The sequence below is a fragment of the Taudactylus pleione genome, unplaced genomic scaffold (genome assembly GCF_031769625.1).
Source record: "Taudactylus pleione unplaced genomic scaffold, aTauple2 ptg000644l, whole genome shotgun sequence".
Classification (NCBI taxonomy): domain Eukaryota; kingdom Metazoa; phylum Chordata; class Amphibia; order Anura; family Myobatrachidae; genus Taudactylus; species Taudactylus pleione.
In genome coordinates, this window is record NW_028285046.1 from 2,191,969 (window position 1) to 2,214,320 (window position 22,352).

Consider the following 22,352-nt stretch of genomic DNA (forward strand, 5'->3'; position numbering starts at 1 on the left):
ACGTGGTTATCTGCCCACACTTTTTTATTCGTTACTATGCAGTTGTGACCTTCGCATCTTCGGACGCTGCCTTCGGGCAAATAGGGGCTTTAGAACATCCCAGAGTGATCCCTGTGCCCCCTAGTGGAGGAAGAAGAGAGGAGGATTTTACCTTGTTTAAATCCTTTTCTTCGACTCCAGGGTGGGCGCCCTGTGCCCCTTATGAAGCACCTTCCTTGTGGGGTTTATTTTATTTGATGCCAGTTCTTGGCGCACATTTCTCTGATGTGTGTGCCGGTCTTCCTCCTCCTTGCTCCTGCCATTGACTTGCTAACTTAAAACTGCTGGCCGGTGGTTTTGGGCGGGGGTATAATGGAAAGGGAGCCAGGGGGCTGCTGGGAAGAAATCAGGAACTATTTGGTTATTTTAGTGAAAGGCTTTTATTTTTAATATAGGTGCTAAACTAGCACAACTGAAAACCTCATAGGGGACAGAGGGGAAGTAACAAGGCTGGTGGCAGCACTGTCCTTGTTCGAAACAATGACTTCCCACTGGAAGTTTCATTCTCCATTATGATTTTGCTGAAAAGCTTCCCCCTTCCCCCCATCTTGTGGTATTGGGTGCCATGTCATCGCACACATACATAGCATACCGAAAGCAGTAATGTGGTTGCAGGAATTGATTTTAGAGCAGGGTTGGGCAATAAGCTGACATCCAGCTGCTGTTGAACTGCATATCCCATCATGTACTGCCAAAGTTTTAGCACGCCCTGATAGAAAAGCTGTGACAATGCATGCTGGGATGTGTAGTTCCACAGCAGCTGGCAGGCCACTTATTACCCAACACTTTTCTAGAGGCAAGTTAGAAGCAAAAACTTGGAGTTCCGCATCTATGTGGAATCGATGCCATCTTCTGGCACTGTTCTGCCAGCTAGAATCTGACCCAACCAAGCATAGGGTAAGCTATTTAGTACGTGCTTGAAGATGGAACTCCTTACAAAGATTCAATGGATATAAAAATGTAAATAGGTATATGGTTTCCTTTAATGGAAGGAGCAGCTTTGGCCAACACTAACCTTATGTGCCCTCACAATATGGGGCAATGACCTAGAAGATGTATACATGATGGAATCAAAAGGAATGAGAGTATCAAAATTGTGCAAGAAATGCAATTTGCCATAAGTTTTTGAGCATGCTTGCATGTATCTGACTGTCCTCTAGAATCAGAGTCTTTATCGTTCTATCCCTGGATTGCAGATGCCAAGTCTAAGAACAAACTTGTGTCCCTACATTTTGCGGGAGAATCTTTCACTCAGAAGTTATGTATTTTGATGATCAAATTTGTCTGCCTCAAGATGGACTTGACTACAAATATTTTCAGAGGGGTACTAGTGGTTACAGTGAGGCAAGCATGTTCTGGCCTGGAAGAGGCTATGGCAGGACTCTCTCAAAATATATAATTAAGTCAACTTCTTTATCAGTGACTTGGCAGTCCCTGGATGCTTCTTCATTAATGGTTCCCTTTGTCTTTAGATGCTGCAAAGGTGTTTGACTTTGTTACATGGTACCACTTGTACGAGATGCTCCAACTGTTTGGCTTCCCAGGACCATTTATACACCTTCTGGGTGTCCTGTATTCTTAACACCCCAATCTTGACAAATACATTTCCCCATTTTACCCAGACCTTCTTGTGACTCATCACTCATTGTGGCCCACTATATCTAAAGTGTGGCACCTGCTGGAATTGCCAGATTTATGGTGCATACACACGGTACAATTAAAATGGACGATATTAACGATATCGATCTTATCGTGCATTTTTCACCCACCATCGACCTGCGGTGCGTGGGCATGTATGGTCGATATCTACCATTGCACGTGCATGCAGGCCAACCTGGTCGATATCGACCAGGTTACTATAGGGACCCGTGATCGTTGATGTATTGGTGGTGTGCTGGATGATCAATATCGATCGTCCAGCACACTCGGGAGATCGAACAACGTTATCGTTGTCGATCGTCCCGTCTGTACGCACCATTACAGTCTATTTTATCTTGCAAATTACTATTTTGCCTGCTCTTAAGTCTCCTTGTTTATAGGAGGATAATTTTAAGAGTGTTAAATAGATTTTGTATTTCTCCAGCTCATAGGAAACCTTTTGTGTAATCAGAATCCAGATATCGTATCAATTGTCACCACGCTAATGCTTCAGTATCTCATAATTTATTGCAATACTGAAAAATAAGCAGTTTTTGGGATAAGCTTCTTGGCCATGTAAATGCCACTCTAGGGTTTAGGCTCCCTAAAAGGGCTGGAACTTTGCTTTTTTTCTGTTTTGTCCTTTTGGACTGTCAACACCTTGTTGGGTCCACATGTACCCCTCCTAGCTGTTATGTATACAGTGGCTAAGTAGATTATTTTACAACCCTGGATCTCTCTATTCTCTCCACCTTTAGGTGAATGAAAAACTGTTCTATTGGAGACTCTCTATCATGAAAGTCTTCCATAAAAAAATGGGGCAGATATATTGAGAGCTTACCGGACCTGACGCAGTATGAACTGTCTATTACTTTAGACTCTTTATTGAGTGGGGCAGATGTATGAAGCTCTGGGAAGTGATCAAATGGAGAGTGATAAACGACCAACCAATCAGCTCCCAACTGTCATTTTTCAAGCACAGCCTGTAACCTGACAGTTAGGGGCTGAGTGGCTGGCAGTTTATCACTCTGCACTTGATCACTTTCCAGAGCTTCATACATCTGCCCCAAAAACTGTTATTACTGCTCTGTGGTTTGCTGCTCCAATCTCTCTCCCTCTACTCTCCTCCTTTTGTATACCAGTCTGGTTCCTTGTCAAGTTTTATTCGACTGATTCTGTATCTATTTGCACTGCCTTAATATGTATGTTTACTGTTCATCTAAAACAAAAATCAAACTACAGCAATATCATATGTTAGTCGCAAAGATTTATTTTGGATTTTTTTTGTCTGAATCTTTGCTGTACAATAAAAAGACTTTACAAAAAAAATACCTTGCAGAATAATTACCTTTATGCTGATCTTCCAATTCAGTTTACTTGTAATGTCTAGATTATCCATATTGATCTTCTATGAAATTCAATCCATTTTTCTTTTCTCTTTTGGCCATAGGCTGACAGAGATGATGCACCCCTTCCAGCGAGTGATACAGCCGGAGGAAATGTGGCTCTATAGAAATCCATATGTGATCTCAGATCGGGTCCCCACTAACAGTATGTTTGTAAGTTTCAGATGGCACAAGACAGTGACTGTATAAAGGAACAGTTTGGTGGAGGGGAGGGGGGCTTCCCAGATAAAAGGTTGACAAGTAATATGTAGACACCAGATGTCGACATGGCCTAAACCCATGATGACTTTTTGTACAACAGGTAAAGGTCGCAGTGGGAATGGGTAACAGGCCTTTTTTTTTTTTTTTATATATGGTTAGGCACTAGGAGGGGCAGTTACGATAAAGGCACTTACCCTGACTGTTAGGGTTAGGCACCAAGGGGAGGGTTAGGGTTACAAAACAAAAAAACAACCATATTGATCATCCATATTGATCTTTTGTCCCTGTAGACCTATTGACTTATTGTCGATCTAATGAACCACACCCTGGTGGGGGAATTGATCAAAATTAAGGCAAAAAGTTTAAATTAAAAACTAGGACTAAGGGACCCATTTATCAAAGTATATTTGAGGTATAATCTCCGAAAACAATATTTGAGGTAAACCCCCCAAAATGGGTAAGTATCCCCCAGATGTATTGAGAGACCGCAGCAGGTATCTGATACCTGCTGTGATCCCTCCATTCCCGCTGGCAAGCGCACTCCCCCATAGGTTTCTGTGTGGGATGCGATACATTCCAGATATTGGCGTTAGCTGCGGGGGCCATCTGAAGATGGAATTGGCCTCTGTAGTCTATGGGCTACACCGCGCATAATTAGCCGGCGGAGAGAACCACCGGAACCCTCCCCGGCTATGGCAGCTGTGCATGTGCAGTACGCAGGACTGTGCATTCGCAGCAGTCCTTGCACTGACTGGCAGCTCTCCGGAGACACCGCAGGGACAGGCACCTTTCGGAGCCCATGTCTCTCCATGATGCATCCGGCCGCTATAATCGCATTTTGCAATGCGATCATGAGCGGTACTGTCATGCCCTGATCGCGTTGCAAAAGCAATCATTAATAAATTGGGTGCCAGAGACCGAGAAGTCCTTGGGCTGAATTTAGTTTTGTAGTGCTTTTCAAAGTCACTGCATCCTTTATCGGTTTTGACTGCTGGAGTCATTATATTCACTACAAAACTAGGCGTGTTTTGTATTCTGTATAATTGCACCTTTACATCCATCAGCTCAAAATGTGTCTGCTTTGAAAAGTGCCAAATACTACATCTAGCCCCTTACAGCTTAGTTTAGCAATTTTATATTCGGCTGAATATAGGGATGAGTTTACATAAGTTTTCTCACATCATGTCTAGCTGCAGTGAGACCGAGCCTAATAAAGCTTTTTTTTTTTTTTGCAGGGGCGTATCTCGGGTGTGCGGGGACACTGGCCCCTGGGTCCAGGGAGGCCCCGCACCGCACACCCTTCACCTATAATATTACTTACCTCTCCAGAGTCCCACGTCGGAGATGGCGTCCGGCGATGAAAAACTACTGGAAAATGGCTGCAGTGCCCATTTTCCCGTAGTATGCGCAGTACAGGAAAAATGGCTGTCACGGCCATTTTCCCGGTGATCTTTGCATACACTAGACTCTGGGCACACTCTAGTGCCCAGAGTCTAACTCCGGCGCTGGCCGCGCACAGCTCAGTGTGCTACCTGGCGGAGAAGAGGGGGCCCGTGTCGTAGACTGCACACGGGCCCCCTCCTCTCTAGAAATGCCCCTGCTTTTATGTCACATGGTAAGCATGCAATAACCGTTCTGATCTGTGTGTAACTAATCAGTGTTATACCACTTTTATGGCTGATATATACATTTTATCTATTTATTGCCAGTTGTTTATATAGTGCACACATATTCCGCAGCGCATTACAGAGAATATATGACTATTCATATCAATCCCTTCCCCAATGGAGCTTACAATCTGTTCCCTACCACATGCTCACACACATACACACTAGGGTTAATTTTTTTGTGAGCCAATTCGCCTACCAGTATATCTTTGGAATGTGGGAGGAAACCGGAGGAAACTAACGCAAGCACAGGGTGAATATACAAACTTCACACAGCTAGGGCTGTTACATCAACATGCTCTTTATCTGGTGTACACAATAAAAAGGACACTGTATTTACACTCAAACTATGTTAAAAACCAGGAATTTTTATTTCCTTGAAGGTATGTTAAACTGACCAACTGCATCAAAGTCTTTACTGGTCAGTCCTATTTTAAAAATTCCTCAGAAATATGAATATGGCAATTGCTATACTGCTTTCTATATGAAATACAACATGTGATTATCCTTTTTATCTGGGCTGAGGCTTATCTGCAATTCTGCACGCATGGTTTTTAAAGATTAACTGGCTGAATCTCAGTTGTACGCATAGTAGCTGCAGATGTGGGCAGCTGCAGTAGCCAGACTTACTACCTTGCGCTAATGTGAGAATCCGTTCATGCCGGGTTTGTGTGTGTGCAAGCGGGACCTATTGATATCACTCCGGCTCTTGCAACCATCATCATAAGTATCGGCTTGTGTACCAGCCCCATGCTAGGTGCCAGAGCTACTCAAACAGGCCTCCCTTTCCCGCACACCCGACACTGAATCACATGGAGCTTTTGATACACGTTCACATGACACTCCCACAAGTCCACATGGTTATGTGCTATCGCCTGGCCAACGTCCTATCTCAAGGAAAGACAGAGCCAACCAAGTTCCATCTGCCTCAGAATAGGATGGACATATGCATAAATTTGGTTCTGTACAAACTCTACGTTTGTGCCCATGCTAATTCTGAATTATGCCCTTAACCCACCCCAAGCATCGCAACTATTAGACACCTAGGGTATTCCACTATACTTTAATGCTAGATAGATAGCTATAAATATAATTTTATGTAAAGGGAGATTCTGTGTAACGCATGGAACACTTACATTCAGTCAAGTACATTAACTGTTGGTCATTCCGTGTCAAATCAACACAATGATTTTACCTCACCAGCTCAGATTTTGTTAGACTACATATATACTCTACATATACCAAATTTTAAGAAAAATACAAAATATTATTTAAATATATCATGCCGATTCCAAAATATGGTAGATGTAAAGTTTTCAAAAATATGAATAATTCGAATAAACTACCTTGGTTTAAAATTATTTGAAATGAACCCATTATCTTCCCACTTTTAAATTTTAAAAAACATTAAACATTAGTATAGACTATTTTCAGAAATGTTTTGAACTTTTTTGTCAATGTGCTTTTTGAGATAATCACGATCAAAAATTTCAGTTTGAATTTGGAAAGTTTTTCCTCACAAAGCCTATTGTGTTGTATATCATAGGAAAGGGCATAAAAAACACAGTAAAATTACACCACTCCTACCACTCTAGCTTAATTAGGAGAGCTGCTATGGCGACTTAAAAATATGCTGGTTGTGTGTTTTTGACAGATTTTTTTTAAAACTTCTTAGACTAGATCTATACTCTCCATATACCAAATTTTAACAAAATCTGAGTTGGTGATGTAGAATTTTAACAAAAAGTGTGTTGATTGGACAGGGAATGGCCCATGTTTCTACACCAGTTTATTATTTTCTGGTGTCCAAGTCTTAAATACTTCGTTGGTAGAAAATATACACCAGAAAAAAATTCACTACATTAATCCATTCCTTCTGTAATTTTTGAAAACTCTGCATGATGCACTAGACTCATGACACTGATTGTATATATGTAAAAATAAATCTAATTGGTGCACTGCCCCCCAAACATTCCTGCGGGGAAGATGGGGGTGTGTGTGTTCAAGGGTACACACATGAATATGGAAATCGTAATATGTGATTCGATTCTGTGTTGTGTCTCAGACTTGTATAGCATATATTGTTTGTGTTTCCAGCTGATCTCTTTCCTGGCTCCTGTTTTGGTCGTGGTCATTGCACGTATTTGCCGCCGAGCGGATCACACGGATACATGGGTAGCCATACTTGGTAATACTTTTTATTCTGATATTAAGTAGGTTACTCAAATCCTTATACTGTAGGTATCAGCCGCTGTGCACCTTTGTACGGACTTCAGCAACTGTGCCCTGGATTGCTACACTAACAAATAATGCTTCAGTGATCTGATTTATCTGTGAACAATACAACAGTGTGAATATTGCCTCTGCTATACTTGCATGGTTACTAAGAATTTCTGGTCTACACATTTTTAATGAACAAAGCCTTTAGTATAGGGCTATCCAGAGTGGACAGTCTTCTTAGGTGTCAAAGATATCCATGAGCCATAATGTGAATGCTAAATCTATGCAGAATGTTCTTGTTTTATATTTGTAAGAGACTTTGGACCCATAAAATTGTATGGTTAGGGCAGTGTAGTCCAGAGGTTTTCAATAAAACAAAGTACAGAGGAACTAATTGGTAACCGATCTGACATGCATAACCCATACTGGCTAATGGCTTTTCCCATTCAGAGTAAAAGCAGACAGATTTGACATGTGTAATTCAAAATACATTTCCCAAGAGAGAAATGTAAAGGAAAACTCCTGTCCTATTACTGATGCATGGCAGTACCAGTAGTATAGAAAAAGCTCTATTTCAAGGTCTAATGCTAAGCTGATTTTTTAATTATTATTTTTTTTAAATGTGTGCGTGTTTTACAAACCATCCAGTTCCTTTTCTTGTGCTTTTTATAGCAATCGCTAAGTTACGTTATACATTTGTACGTTTCCTTCTATCTTTCACCCTGCTAGCCATATTATGGTCAATGCTACAGCTTCTTTGATTACTTTTTTTCCTGTCATATTTAAGTAATACTTTGAAAATAAAAAGTACCTAATGTAATACATTTTTAAATTAAAGGGGCTGATGCAAAGTTGGCTGCAGACACCATTATCATTAAAACAAACAAAAAAAACCCCAATTGTTTGTATATACAAAGTTGCAATCATACATTCAGGTTGGCACCTGTGGCATATACACCTGTCTTACATCACATATACCGAAAAAACAAACAAAAATGTCTGTAAATGTGCGCACACACACATAATTTATGCATGACCAACTAAAAGCATCAATCGTCTTCAGTGGAGCATTTGCAGTCAGCCAGGCATAAGTAGTTATTGTGTGCTGGTGATGATAATCATCTGCTGTTTGCACCTTCTCCTTACCACCCACGTATAATGTGGCTTACTCAGATGTGCCTGCGCCAGTCTGTATTTGTCCGAACACCCCTCTATCCTTACTTATGTCTATGCTGGAACTCTGCTCCCTTCTCCCATCTCTCCTCTCCAGATGCAGGCTGGCTTAATTACCAAATTCCCCTAGGTGTATTTTCTGGGCACATGTAGAGTGATTTCATGTAAAATATGCTAATCTTAACGCTGATTACTCATTATGCCCCTATTACAAGATGCAGTTTCCACTACTTTTCTAATGTGAACGTCGGTATAAATACTTTCTGTACAAATATCATGGATGAACCTTACTTAGCCTTTTGGTGCATATGCACACAACGATTATCGTTAAACAATATTGTTTAAAAAAATCGTTCACTTTCTGAGTCAAACGATGAACGATTATCGTTCATGCGCGTTCACGTTTGTAGTTCAGTCAGACTTGTCAACTCAACGATTTTCATTAAGGGAATATGCAAAAATCGTTTGTAGTTTAAAAAAAATTGTTCATTACACTTTTAAAAAATCTGACAGATAATCTGACAGAAAATCGTCCATAAAATCGTTGGTAACAAAATCTTTGTGTGTATGCAGCTTTACAATTGGCCTGATTCAGGTACACAATTCCGATTATTTTCTCAGTTGAGCATTTATTGGTAAACTGCGCATGCGTCAAAGTACATTACTGTATTTGCTTGCAGCAATCTTTTTTTTTCTCTCGTACTGTGATTGAGCGGATGGGGGAGGTAACTGGCAGTGGCAGGAAAGAATGCAGACGTGTCACAGGCCAGCAATTGTGATCACATACACCATGTTTGAGGCACCTCAGTTCTCGCGGCAATAAGGTTACTCGGAACTGCGCTAATTGATTGTTTTGCAACCGATGCTGCATCTTTATACACAGAAGTTTAGACTTGCAATGCCGCAGATAAGTGTCTCAATTTCCCAGCGGCTGCGACATTTGCATATTTTAGCACAGCAGCTGCGACGAGTTTATTTATTACCAGTTATTTATATAGCGCACACATATTCCGCAGCGCTTTACAGAGAATATCGGGCCATTCACATCAGTCCGTGCCCCAGTGGAGCTTACAGTCCATGTTCCTTATCACATTTACACACACATACATACTAGGGTAATTTTGTTGGGAAAGATAGAATAACCCTAGCGCTTGAAAACACATTGATTCCTAAATATTAGATAATGTACCTACAGCGGTAAGTGGCAAAAAGGGGAACAAATTGCAACCCCACAAGAACATAAATAGAAAAATACCGCGCTGGTAAACAAGGTTATATGAGGTCAATTTAATAAATAAAAATAAATCATGTGGTGGACATAGCATTCGAATTACAAAGCAAATAAATGTAAAACAATATAAGAAAAATAAAAAAACATGTAGTCCTCAATTGGAAATGAATAAAGATAAATAAATTGGAGTAAATAGCTGATGGCTAGATGATAAATGGAGCTGTGCTGTACTCCGGATCATGAAATAACAGTCAGTGCATTTGTAAGCAGTTCAAGTGCATCAAGTGTTAGCACAACATATTGATTGATAGCTTTGTATGGCAACAATATAACCACTGTACTGTAACAATAGTGTCCGTTTTAAAGTATCCAAAGGAATAGTCAGCATGAGGCTTGTAGATTGAAACCGAAGCTAGCGTATTGAAGTAGTCGAGGTGTCACCCCTGTTGGGCGCCACAGTATTGGAAGAATAGTAGTACTACTAACCTGCATCAAGGTCTCAAACAGCTGCGGATACTCCGGTGCCGTAGCTCTCTGTCTGGCTACAATGTGAAAGATGCCTGCCGGAGAACGGAGCTTGGGGAGAAGCTGGAGATGGTTCCAATTGTGTAGGTAAGTGCGGCCACAGCTTGAAGGAACTACCCCCACCAGGACGGAAGATGGGGGGCACTGAATGCGTGCAGGAGCTTGGTTACAGTACAGGACAAAGTGGTCAGACAATGGGCAGCAACGCGTTTCATCCCGTTCCTGGGACTTTTCAAGCTGATTGCCCATGTTGGCATCCTTCATCTTAAGTAACGAGCATAATAGATCCAATCAATCTTTAATTGGTAGCCATAAATGGCAAATCAGTATATCCTGCACACATGTTGTCCATTGAGAAGCACAAAGTTAAGCGCTGAAAGTATATGTATCTCAGAAATTAAGGAAATGATGAAAAATATATAAACATATAACAAAAAAAAATAAAATAAATAAATAATGAATAAATAAATGGTAGTAGTCTATGAAAAAATGACATAAAAAGTAATTAGTTAGTAATCACAACATCCTATATAAATGTGGTAGACAGCATGTATTTAAAAATAAAATAGAATAAAACCCTTTCATAGAATAAAAATCATTTAAAACTAATGTTGTGTGTTTAACAATTATAATTCAGAACAAGTAGGGAATATCTTCATTCCTAAAAAATTAAATATTATAGAATGAGATACTTTTAATAGTAATTTCCCAATAGAATTAGCTAGTTCAAGAAAAACGAACAAAAGAACAGAAAAATCATCCATGAAAAATGATGATGTATTAAATGTGTATAAATAAGTGGACATTGGTTGGTATAGCAAATAGATTGATCTAAAGAAAAATTGATAATTGATCCAAAAAATATTTATATACTAAAAATCCAGATGGAATACTGCAAAATGTAGATGATTGATATAAAATAAGACCATCATAAGGATGCCCATATGATGATCCAGAGTAACTGCAAATGTGGGGTAATTTTATTTTATATTAGGTTATTACTAATAATATTGTTTGTTTTTAGATAAAAATATAATGTAATAAATTGGACATAAAAGAAAAAGAATTTGATAAAGCGTGCATATATATGTGTATAAACATAATTGAACACACACACGCGCTAACGGAGACAGGGGGAAGAGCAATAGAGGGAAAACAAACTAATATTATTAAATTGGATAATATGACAAGTGTATACATAAACATTAAATGTACACATAATCATATACGTAATATAAATGTGGACATATTGCACCTGTAATTGCGGATGCCCACAAGTAAAAATATTAATAGTAATGATAATAAAAATGATATAGATAATCAGTAGCCAGTGTCTGAAGTCTGAAGATCCATTCTGATTCTGCTTTACAAAGTTTTCTAAAACAATCACCTCCTCTCAAAGTAGGTTTAATGGTGTCAATTCCTAGGATAGAAACCTCTAATGGATCACAATTCTAATGTTCGAAAAATTGTTGAGATACACTGTGGACCTCATTCAGAGCCGGTCGCACAGAGCGTGCGGTCGGTCTGAATGAGGGGAGGACCTCTTGAATTTTCAAGACGTCCTCCTTTGCAGTGGTAAGGCTGTGGGTTAACACCCACAGCCTTACGACCGCCTAAGGTGATGGTCGCGATGTGATGGTCTCCCTTGTCGTAAGCCCCGGAGAGCTTTCGGCTCTGTCTGAGCCGGAAGCTCTCCACTGACATCACTAGTGATGTCAGTGGGGCCGCCCCCAAACGGTAGGCGTTCCCATGGGAACGCCCCCGTTTGGGCTGCCACCCCCCAGCCCGCCTTCCAAACGGGGCGAGCTGTCAATCAACATCGACAGCTCGCCCCCTTTGGATCGAGACCCGCTACGACAGGCGCTGTCGGTCGTAGCGGGTCTCACGCATGCGCACGACGGTGCCGCATGCCGCATGCTCGCATCAACATCGACAGCTCGCCCCCTTTGGATCGAGACCCGCTACGACAGGCGCTGTCGGTCGTAGCGGGTCTCACGCATGCGCACGACGGCGCCGCATGCCGCATGCTCTGTGGGGGGCCATCGACCCGGTCCGAGCACATCGGCGCTAACGACCGGGTCTGAATGACCCCCAGTGTGTGATCAGTCCCTTAAGTATATTGGTACGATGTTCCCGAAAACTCTCTTTAAGGGGCCTTATATGTATGCCCGATATATTGCTTCGGGCAAGTGCAACTCAGCATGTAAATTGTATATTCTGTTTGACAATTAATAAAACATTTTATGGTATGCTCTGTTTTATTTATTACTGATGTGATAGCCTTCACTCTGTTTTGAATATAGCCACAGGTAAGGCACCTAGGGCGGTTGCAACGATAGCAATGTGATGCTACTTCCACCTGGCTTCCAGATAGACCTCCTGGTTATTAATTTCTATTTAGATCAATCTGTTTGCTATACCAACCAATGTCCACTTATTTATACACATTTAGTACATCATAATGTTTCATGGATGATTTTTCTGTTCTTTTGTTCATTTTTCTTGAACTAGCTAATTCTATTGGGAAATTACTATTAAAAGTATCTCATTCTATAATATGTAATGTTTTATGAATGAAGATATTCCCTACTTGTTCTGAATTATAATTGTTAAACACATAACATTAGTTTTAAATGATTTTTATTCTATGAAAGGGTTTTATTCTATTTTACTTTTAAATACATGCTGTTTACTACATTTATATGGGATGTTGTGATTACAATCTATCTGATTACTTTTTATGTAATTTTTTCATAGACTACTATCATTTATTTATTATTATTTTTTTCTTTTTTATATGTTTATATATTATTCATTATTTATTTTCTGAGATACATATACTTTCAGCGCTTAACTTTGTGCTTCTCAATGGACAACCTGTGTGAAGGATATACTGATTTGCCATTTATGGCTACCAATTAAAGATTGATTGGATCTATTATGCTCCTTACTTTAGATGAAGGACGCTAACATGGGCATTCAGCTTGAAAAAATCCCAGGAATGGGACGAAACGCGTTGCTGTCCATTGTCTGACCACTTTGTCCTGTGCTGTAACCAAGCTCCTGCACGCATATTCAGTGCCCACCCTCCTCCATCCTGGTGCTGGGAGTTCCTTCAAGCCGCGGCTGCACTTATCTACACAATTGGAACCATCTCCAGCTTCTCCCCAAGCTCCGTTCTCCAGCAGGCATCTTTCACATTGTAGCCGGACAGAGAGCTACGGCACCGGAGTATCCGCAGCTGTTTGAGACCTTGATGCTGGTTAGTAGCACTACTATTCTTCCAATATACAGTGGCGCCCGACGGAGTGACACCTAGACTACTTCAATACGCTAGCTTCTGTTTCAATCTACAAGCCTCACGCTGCCTAGTCCTTTGGATACTTTAAAACGGACACTATTGTTACAGTACAGTGGTTATATTGTTGCCATACAAAGCTATCCATCAATATGTTGTGCTAACACTTGATGCACTTGAACTGCTTACAAATGCACTGACTGTTATTTCATGATCCGGAGTACAGCACAGCTCCATTTATCATCTAACCATCAGCTATTTACTCCTATTTATTTATCTTTATTCATTTCCAATTGAGAACTACATGTTTTTTTATTTTTCTTATATTGTTTTACATTTATTTGCTTTGTAATTCGAATGCTATGTCCACCACATGATTTATTTTTATTTATTAAATTGACCTCATATAACCTTGTTTACCAGCGCAGTATTTTTCTATTAATTTTGTTGGGAGCCAATTAACCTCCCAGTATAATTTTGGAGTGTGGGAGGAAATCTGAGCACCCAGAGGTAACCCACGCAAGCACAGGGAGAATATACATACTCCACACAGGTAGGGCCGTAGTGGGAATTGAATCCACGACCTCAGTGCTGTGAGGCAGTAATGCTAACCTTACTGTGCTTTGGGCCTGATTCAGAGCTGGACGCTCTGACCAGAGCGCTCGCTCTGAATCAGGGCCCTCCTCCATTAAAATGGAGCGTCCTCCTGTACGCTCGTATAGCTGTGGGTCTCCACCCACAGCATATACGAGCATCCAAAAAGATGGTCGCGATGGTCTTGACCATCGCGACCATCGAACTTGCGACGGAGACCCTGCGGTAGGGTCTCCCTGCCACAAGCCCTGGAGTGATTTTGGCTCTATCAGAGCCAAAATCACTCCCACTGACATCACTAGTGATGTCAGTGGGGCCGGCTCCGTCTGGCAGGCACGCCCCCGGCATGCCCACCAAAGGGGGCGTGCTGTCAATCAACATCGACAGCGCGCCCCCTTTGGTGCGAGACCCGGAGCGACAGCTTGGCTGTCGCAGTCCGGGTCTCGCGCATGCGCACGACGGAGCTCCCTCCATCGTGCGCATGCGCAGTGGGGAACATCGACCCTCTTGCGAGCGTACTGCCGCTTGCGAGTGGGTCTGAATGACCCCCTTTGTCAGTATTTCAGACTACCACGCAATGGTACACTGGCACTTACTCAGCTTCAGACGGAACAGCTAAGCTGCTGCCAAGCAGTTTAGCTATTCCGTCTGTGCTGATCTGGTAATGCAGCAGGAGACATCATGCCTCCTGCTGCATTACGTATCTGAGCTGCATTGTCCAACGCAGCAGCGGATACTCTGCGGACCATCGTCCGGCTAAGGTGACCCATTGGGTAATGCAGCCGGCCGTCACAGCTGCAAGGAAGAGGCCAGGAAATCTCCAGCATCCGACGGAGATCCTGACCGCTTAACTCCACCCCTAACGGCGGCCATCACCGCCCCCAAACGGCAGCAGCGTGTTGATCACTGACAGTCTACGTGCTGGCTCACAGACCCGTTCTGCACCTGCGCAGAACGGGTCTGACGCCTGCATAGATTCCCAAACATCGGGAAGCTGCGTTCCTGAACATCGTGCACTGCTGAATTAGGCCCACAGTTCTCTAAAAATTACTGATATATATTGCTGCTTTTAAACAAGCATTGTCTGTTAAATTTTAAAATGTATTATTCTCCCAAGGCTTGTAAAAGCTTCTACTTCATACATCTAGCCCCAGGGCGCAATGTTTGGGGTGTCTGATGTATCGCAAGTGGCAACTCTCCGACTAGTCTACTGGTGGCCATTTTTATGTCATTATTTAGTTTTTATTTTTCCATTACAAAATAAAACCATTTACATGTTAACATTTGTTTATATAGCTGCAACATGCTTACAAATAAAGTTATTACTCAGGACTGTGTATTAAGAAACAGTAAAAGGTAGGAGGACCTGACTGCAAGCTTGTAATCTAGTTTTAAATAGATGTTTCATTCATGAGTCAGTTTCCAATGAGATAGTGTTTTGTGATTGTATCTCAGGTGATGGTTTATAACCTGCTACATATTGTGTTTTATTGGAAAGCATATACAGGTCGAGTCTCCCATATCCATATATTCCGAAATATGGAATTATTTTAGCATGACTGACATACTGAAACCTTTGCTCTTTGATGGTTCAATGTACACAAACTTTGTTTATGACACAAAATTATTAAAAATAAAGTACAAAATTACCTTCAGGCTTTGTGTATAAGGTGTATATGAAACGTAAATGAATTTCATGTTTGTACACAAACTTTGTTTGAGCCACAACATTTTTAAAAATATTGTATAAAATTACTTTCAGGCTGTGTATAAGGTGTATATAAAACATAAATGTATTCTGGGTTTAGATTTGGGTCCCATTCCCAATATATTTCATTACTATATGCAAATATTCCAAAATATGGAATATGCTCATATCCAAATACCCCTGGTCCCAAGCATTTTGGATATAGGAGACTCAACCTGTAGTTTGTTTCCTACAGTACAATGACTATACCCTACTGACCAGGTTCTATCATTCCTGTAGTAAATGGAACCATCAGAAGTAGCTATTTATCGGTATAGCATTGTGTTACAATCTCTACCTTTTACCCAGGTCGTCTTGTTCACAGCACTGATTACTACTCCCAGCCCCATAAGAAAAGCAGCTTATCCTGGCAAAAGTCTCATTTTGTATGGCAGGTGTATAGCACACCTTTAGTGTTTTACAATATATGGTGAGATTACTGTAGTAAAGAAAGAAAGCATGATGCATTACAGTACTTGAAGCTTAGTTGGGAATGAAAAGGAGTTTTTGTATCCTGTGTAGCATTCTGCACTGTGCACTTGCATGTTGAACTCAAAGGGCTTAATTCATGTTTGTTTGCAATTGCATTTGCGGTTTTTAAGGCTTCGGAACTGCAAATCTGAGCAAGTGAAGCTGACACCCAGAAAACAAGAAAGATGCCCAGCGGAGCCACCCTGTGTACACATATACGCAGACTACATTCAAGAATGAGGAACATCGACTGTTAGGGTAGCCCTATGGCTACGCAGACTGGCCATGGCAAGAGCGACACACGTGCCGTGTTTCACTCCTAATACAATCGCAGCTGGCAACAGATACACGCACACAACCAGCCATGACAGACTTACGTTTTCGCTGCCACTCCCCGTTACCTCCCCCAAATGGTCCCTTCCTGTCAATCACTCTATGATAAATATCCCAGTGAGAATGCGATCACAAAAGCATCTTTACAGTGCGATTGCTGCACATGTGCAGTCTGCAGATTGCTCACTCGCGTGAACATCGACAATTGTGTACAAACATGAATTAGGCCTAAAGTACTGAAGCTGGCTGGCATTTTGTCCCAGGTGTTGCACCCCTTACACTTGTACGTTGTGGGGCTTAGCGCAGATTGAGCAAGAAAGGAACATGTGTACAAGCCTCTACACTTCTAAAGGCAGAACAGGGAATGTAAGGGGCTGGCTAGTGCAGACTAAGGGGCTCTAGTTCTGATATTTTCACAGTTGAGCGATTATCATTAAACTGCGCATGTGTCAAGGCAAATTACCATAGTCGTTCGCAGTGTTATTGACAGCCAGGAGCATTTTGGAGGAGGTAATAAAGGGTGTCGGCAAAGAATGCAGATGCGTCGTGATTGTTTTCGGGGGCGTATCACAACCTGTGTCTACGGTACTATACACAAGAAAAATGGCTCTGGCATCTTGAGTACACCTGGTCATTGTGTGCAGCCATAGGGTTACTCAGAAGACCGATTATCGAAGGATCTGTGTCTGATGCTGTGTCTTTGTACGCCAATGCTTCGATTTGCAAAGCCGTAGGTGGGTGTCTCAATACCTCCTTGACATATGCAATATTTGCGCACAGCAGCTGTGTACACCGGCTCAGTATTGGCGGCATAAGCATACAACTCTGAATAAGGCCCTAAGTACAATAAGGGGTCAATCCAATTAACTGCGATGAACTCACGGGTGCGAGCCATCGCGTCAGTAAACGCACTTTATGGTAGCCCGAACTTGCACAAAAGTGCTCGCAGTCCCATAGGGCTGCAAGCAAAATGTGCGAATTTGGGCGCAGTTCGGGCTGCGAGGAGTGCGAGATGAGGTGCCGTTGCCATCGTTTTATTGCTGTGGCAACGTCAACTCGTACCCTACGTGGCTGATTGGATTGACCCTTAAGGGTGTTCATGCATTTTGCTTAGTTTATATAGATGGAAGGAGAGATACACTTGTCAGGAGTTATGCCTAGTATATCTATGCAATGAAGACCACCCACACTAGTTTGCTCAAGTTTGTCATAACATAAATCAAAGAGAAGAAAAATACAATAAAAAACTGGCACCTATCTCCCCAGACTGAATGAATAAATAAAATAATGCTGTTAGCCATGGACCGTATTGTCAGAATCAAGTGGGCCAAAAATGTGGGGTCATCCTGAAAAGGCTGATATGAGCACTACAGCAGGGGAACCTGAATGCTGGTACCCTAAATCTTTGGTTCTCAAACTCTGTCCTCTGGACCCCAAACAGTTCATGTTTTCCTGGTCTCCTCACAGAATCTCAACTGAAATAATTAGCTCCACCTGTGGATCTTTCAAAATGCATCTGTGAGTAATGAATACACCTGTGCACTTGGAAAACATGAATGTTTTGGGGTCCTGAGGACAGAGGCCCTGATTCAGAGCCGGACGTTCTGACAGAGCGCTTGCTCTGAATCAGGGCTTTTTTTTTTTTGTATGGAGCGGCCTCCTGGCCACTCGCATTGCTGTGGCTTACCACCCACAGCTAATGCGAGCGGCCAGGATGATGGTCGCGATGGTCTTGACCATCGCGACCATCGGACTTGCAACGAGAAACTTGTGGTAGGGTCTCGTGGCCGCAAGCCCCAGAGAGCCTTCGGCTCAAACTGAGCCGAAAGCTCTCCCACTGACATCACGTGTGTCTACAGGTGTGACATCACACTCTGTCTAAGGTAATTCTCCGCCATGAGATTAGAAGACGTGGACCCAGGTTGTGGAGGGAACAGGAGGCGAGGGGCCTGGATTAATGTCTTCCTCACCCACCAGTACCGGATGATGGCGAGACCTGACCAAAGGCACCGAGTCTAACCTACTGGGAGGTGTTCAGTGACCCCTCCAAGCGGGATTTGGGCTTAAGCTGCACCCAGTAGGTGGGTCACGGCCCTTTGGTCAGGTATCCGACACAAGTGGCAAAAAAATGGAAGAACACTACTAGAGGTCAAGCACATGAGAAAGATGTTGGAGGATAGTACTGAAGTGATGTGCACACACTAAGTGGGTTAGGACGTAATGCTGGCACAGGAGATGGTATAATGAGCGGGTACTTGGTTGATGTACTAAGTACACATACTGTGCCTTTAGACGCAGCACTGACACAGGAAAATGGTATCATGAGATGGTACTTGAATGATGAACTCAGGCCCTGATTCAGAGCCGGACGCTCTGACAGAGCGCTCGCTCTGAATCAGGGCCGTCCCTCTTACTTTTTGGAGCGGCCTCCTGGCCGCTCGCATAGCCGTGGGTGACCACCCACAGCTATAACAATATAATTATGGCCGCGATGGTCAAGACCATCGCGACCATCGGGCTTGCGACAAGACCCTTGTGGTAGGGTCTCATCTGCCACAAGCCCTGGAGTGCTTTTAGCTCTATCAGAGCCAAAAGCACTCCCACTGACATCACTAGTGATGTCAGTGGGGCCGGCCCCAGACGGTAAGCGTTCCCATGGGAACGCCTCCGTCTGGGCAGCCATGTCCCCAGCACGCCCACCAAAGGGGGCGTGCTGTCAATCACCATCGACAGCACGCCCCCTTTGGTGCGAGACCCATAACGACAGCTTGGCCGTCGTTATTCGGGTCTCGCGCATGCGCACGACGGAGCCGCCTCCGTCGTGTGCATTGACACTTCTGCAACATCGACCCGCTTGTGAGCACTCGGCGCTCGCAAGCGGGTCTGAATCAGGCCCTGAGACCTTAGTGAGAGAGAGATATCAGTAAAATAGTTTCCAAACTCAATGCCTGTGTCTCAGACAAACCAGAGTTTACATCATACCATCATAACCTGCAGTACTACTGATTATGTTGCACACAACAAAATGTAATTATTTTGCTATTACTACAGCAAAGATTATTAAAACCTAAGAATACTATAATATAATATGATGTAGCATGAAAAATAGAACACTCACTGACACTAACCCCTAGAAAACAATTTATTTCTTACCTAGTGGCACTTCTGGGTTAGACTCTGGTAATATGCAGGCCAGCAACCTTACCACTTGAGCACAGAGTTTTTGCAGTTTATCACATGCTGTACCCAGTGTCGGACTGGGGCGTGAAGGGCCCACCAGGGGAATGCAGTGATTGGGGCCCATACTTAGGGGTGTGACCAGCCTGCAAATTGCGTCTGGGCCCCTTAAAATATATAGATATGTTAAATATTGCTAGTGAATAGTGAATGCATAATAATGTACCAGACTAATAACAGCAATACTTGTAGAAAATACACCAAAGTCCTGTGCAATATAATACAAGTGCACAGTCTGGAACCTGGGGCCTGATTCAGAGCCGCTCGCTCTGACAGAGCGCTTGCTCTGAATCAGGGCCAGGCTTTTTTTTTTTTTTTGGAGCGGCCTCTTGGCGGCTCGCACAGCTGTGAGTGACCACCCACAGCTATTGCGACCATCGCGACCATCGAGCTTACGATGAGACCCTTGTGGTAGGGTCTCGCTCATCGCAAGCCCCAGAGAGCTTTTGGCTCTAACAGAGCCGGAATCGCTCCACTGACATCACTGATAGAGCCAAAAGCTCTCTGGGTCGTGCGCATGCGCTTTGGGCCACCATCGACCTGGTTGCGAGCGCTCAGCTCTTGCGACCATGTCTGAATCAGGCCCCTGATCCTTTGAGGAGGGGTTGGGCCCTCAGGCAGTGGGGCCCACCGGGGGTTTCCCCTGTACCCCTGTGGGCCAGTCTGACCCTGGCTATACCAGACAATCAAGACAATGTCTGGTACAGCATGTGATAAACTGCATAAACTTTCAAGACATCAAGACGTATTAATGCGATACTACATACTGTATCTTCACTAAAGAAAGGATATTATTCAGCAGCGATCGCAAATGCAGCTACGTACGCAGATCAAACGATTGTTAGCCCTTGCGCATGCATATAAGCCGCACTGCGATTACGTACACACAGAGGGATCCATTGCAGAGTGAGTCACAGGCTGAGAGCGTTTGGGGGTGGTAGCGATAGTAATCGGAAAAACGCAGGCGTGTCTGTCTGTTTGAACGCCATTGCTTGGGCGTCCATAAATTTGGCGGAATCATGGGTGCGATAATATGCAGAGAGCCTAATGCGTGCTAAGAGACTTGCAGTTTCTCTGGTTGGACAGACTTGGTGTAAATGCTGCGTATCTGTACGATGATGCTACCGATATTTACGCAGAAGGGCGACACATTGGACATATGTGAGAAAGCAGTAGTGGGCATTTTAATGCCGGCTGAGCTTTGTGTTCCGTTAAAAATCGCAGCTGTGAAAGCAATTGCGATCTGTACTGAATCAGGCCCATTGTTTGCATTTAGACTCAGTGGGCCTGATTCAGAGATGGACGCTAACTGAACGCACTGCAATTGTTGGCGGAGTTGAGTGATTATTTGCTACTGCTCATGCACAAAAAATTAGAAAGCCCCTGCGATGCATACGTCCCGCAGTGTAGACACAATGGTCCTGTTACGACTGAGTGGGCTGAAAACAGAACCTGAGATGCAAAGTGATTGGCGTTTCTGGGCGGTGACTACGAGGTGGCCTAAAGTGAATCTAAAAATATCTGAGTCACAGGTGTGTAATGGGAGTGTGGGGTGGACAATAAGTGGCCCACCTGCTGCTGTGGGACTACACATCCCAGCATACCCTGCCACAGTTTTGCTATCAGGGTATGCTGGGATGTTTAGTTCAAAAGCAGCTGGAGGGCCGCTTATTGCCCTCCTCTGGTCTAGACCAGTGCGGTGCTACTGCGTACAGGGGTGCAGAAAATGGGCGTCTCGCTTCCTGGCACTTGCTAGAACACAAAGGGAAGGCTGAAACTAGCATATGCATATTAACGGACCCATGAGCCCGCCAACCGGCGCTAGAGTGGACTCAACAGTGACCATCTCTGCATCAGGTACATAATGTGAAAGTATACTGGTACATCCCCACTCCCCCTCCTACCCAGCTGTTCTCCATCCCACTCTAACACCAGGTTATTGTCATGGATAAGATCCACCTAAGACCGTTTACAATGTTGAATGGTCAGAGGTTCTCTCTTAAAACAAGGTAGCAATAAATCCATCAGAGAGCAATCTGACATTGATACCCCATACTGTTTAAAATGGTATTTTCCAAGCACAATGAATACAGGGATTATATACACACACAAAAGTAACATTGCCCAGGGAATAAACAGAGAAAGACACAGCATATCCCCTGTATTACTAACCGCAGAACATTTACTGCTGCCTAATGTCCATGTGACTCAATGTTATGTGCAGAGCTGAAATCCTTACCATAGCATTTGTAGAGCCTTGAATATACAGTTACTTAATGTTTCCTCTGTTCTTTGTTTCTGCAGCTGCCAGTCTATCTCTTGCCCTCAATGGCATCTTTACCAATACAATAAAACTCATAGTTGGAAGGTAAGTGACCTGAAACCAGACGGCTACAAGTCAGACCTTTCCCTTATACTCTGTATACGAGGCATTATCTATACACCCAACTTGCCCTGGTAATATTCCTCTGCACACTAATGTAGGAGACCATGGGGTCTATTTATCAACGAGTTTAATTATACGCAACGAGTTTTAAAACTTGATGCGTATGATAAATGGTGCTACAGC

At 43.0% G+C, this 22,352-nt stretch overlaps 1 protein-coding gene across 4 annotated transcripts in view; it reads left to right on the top strand.

Annotated features, from left to right (window-relative positions):
- PLPP5 (phospholipid phosphatase 5) overlaps window positions 1-22,352 on the top strand; it is a 46,624-nt gene that overhangs the window by 16,233 nt on the left and 8,039 nt on the right. For all 4 annotated transcript variants that reach the window (XM_088455221.1, XM_088455222.1, XM_088455223.1 and 1 more), the window contains 3 exons: window positions 3,128-3,236; window positions 7,049-7,139; window positions 22,088-22,151. In XM_088455221.1, the coding sequence (XP_088311347.1) occupies window positions 3,128-3,236; window positions 7,049-7,139; window positions 22,088-22,151 (264 nt within the window). The remainder of the gene's footprint in view (window positions 1-3,127; window positions 3,237-7,048; window positions 7,140-22,087; window positions 22,152-22,352) is intronic.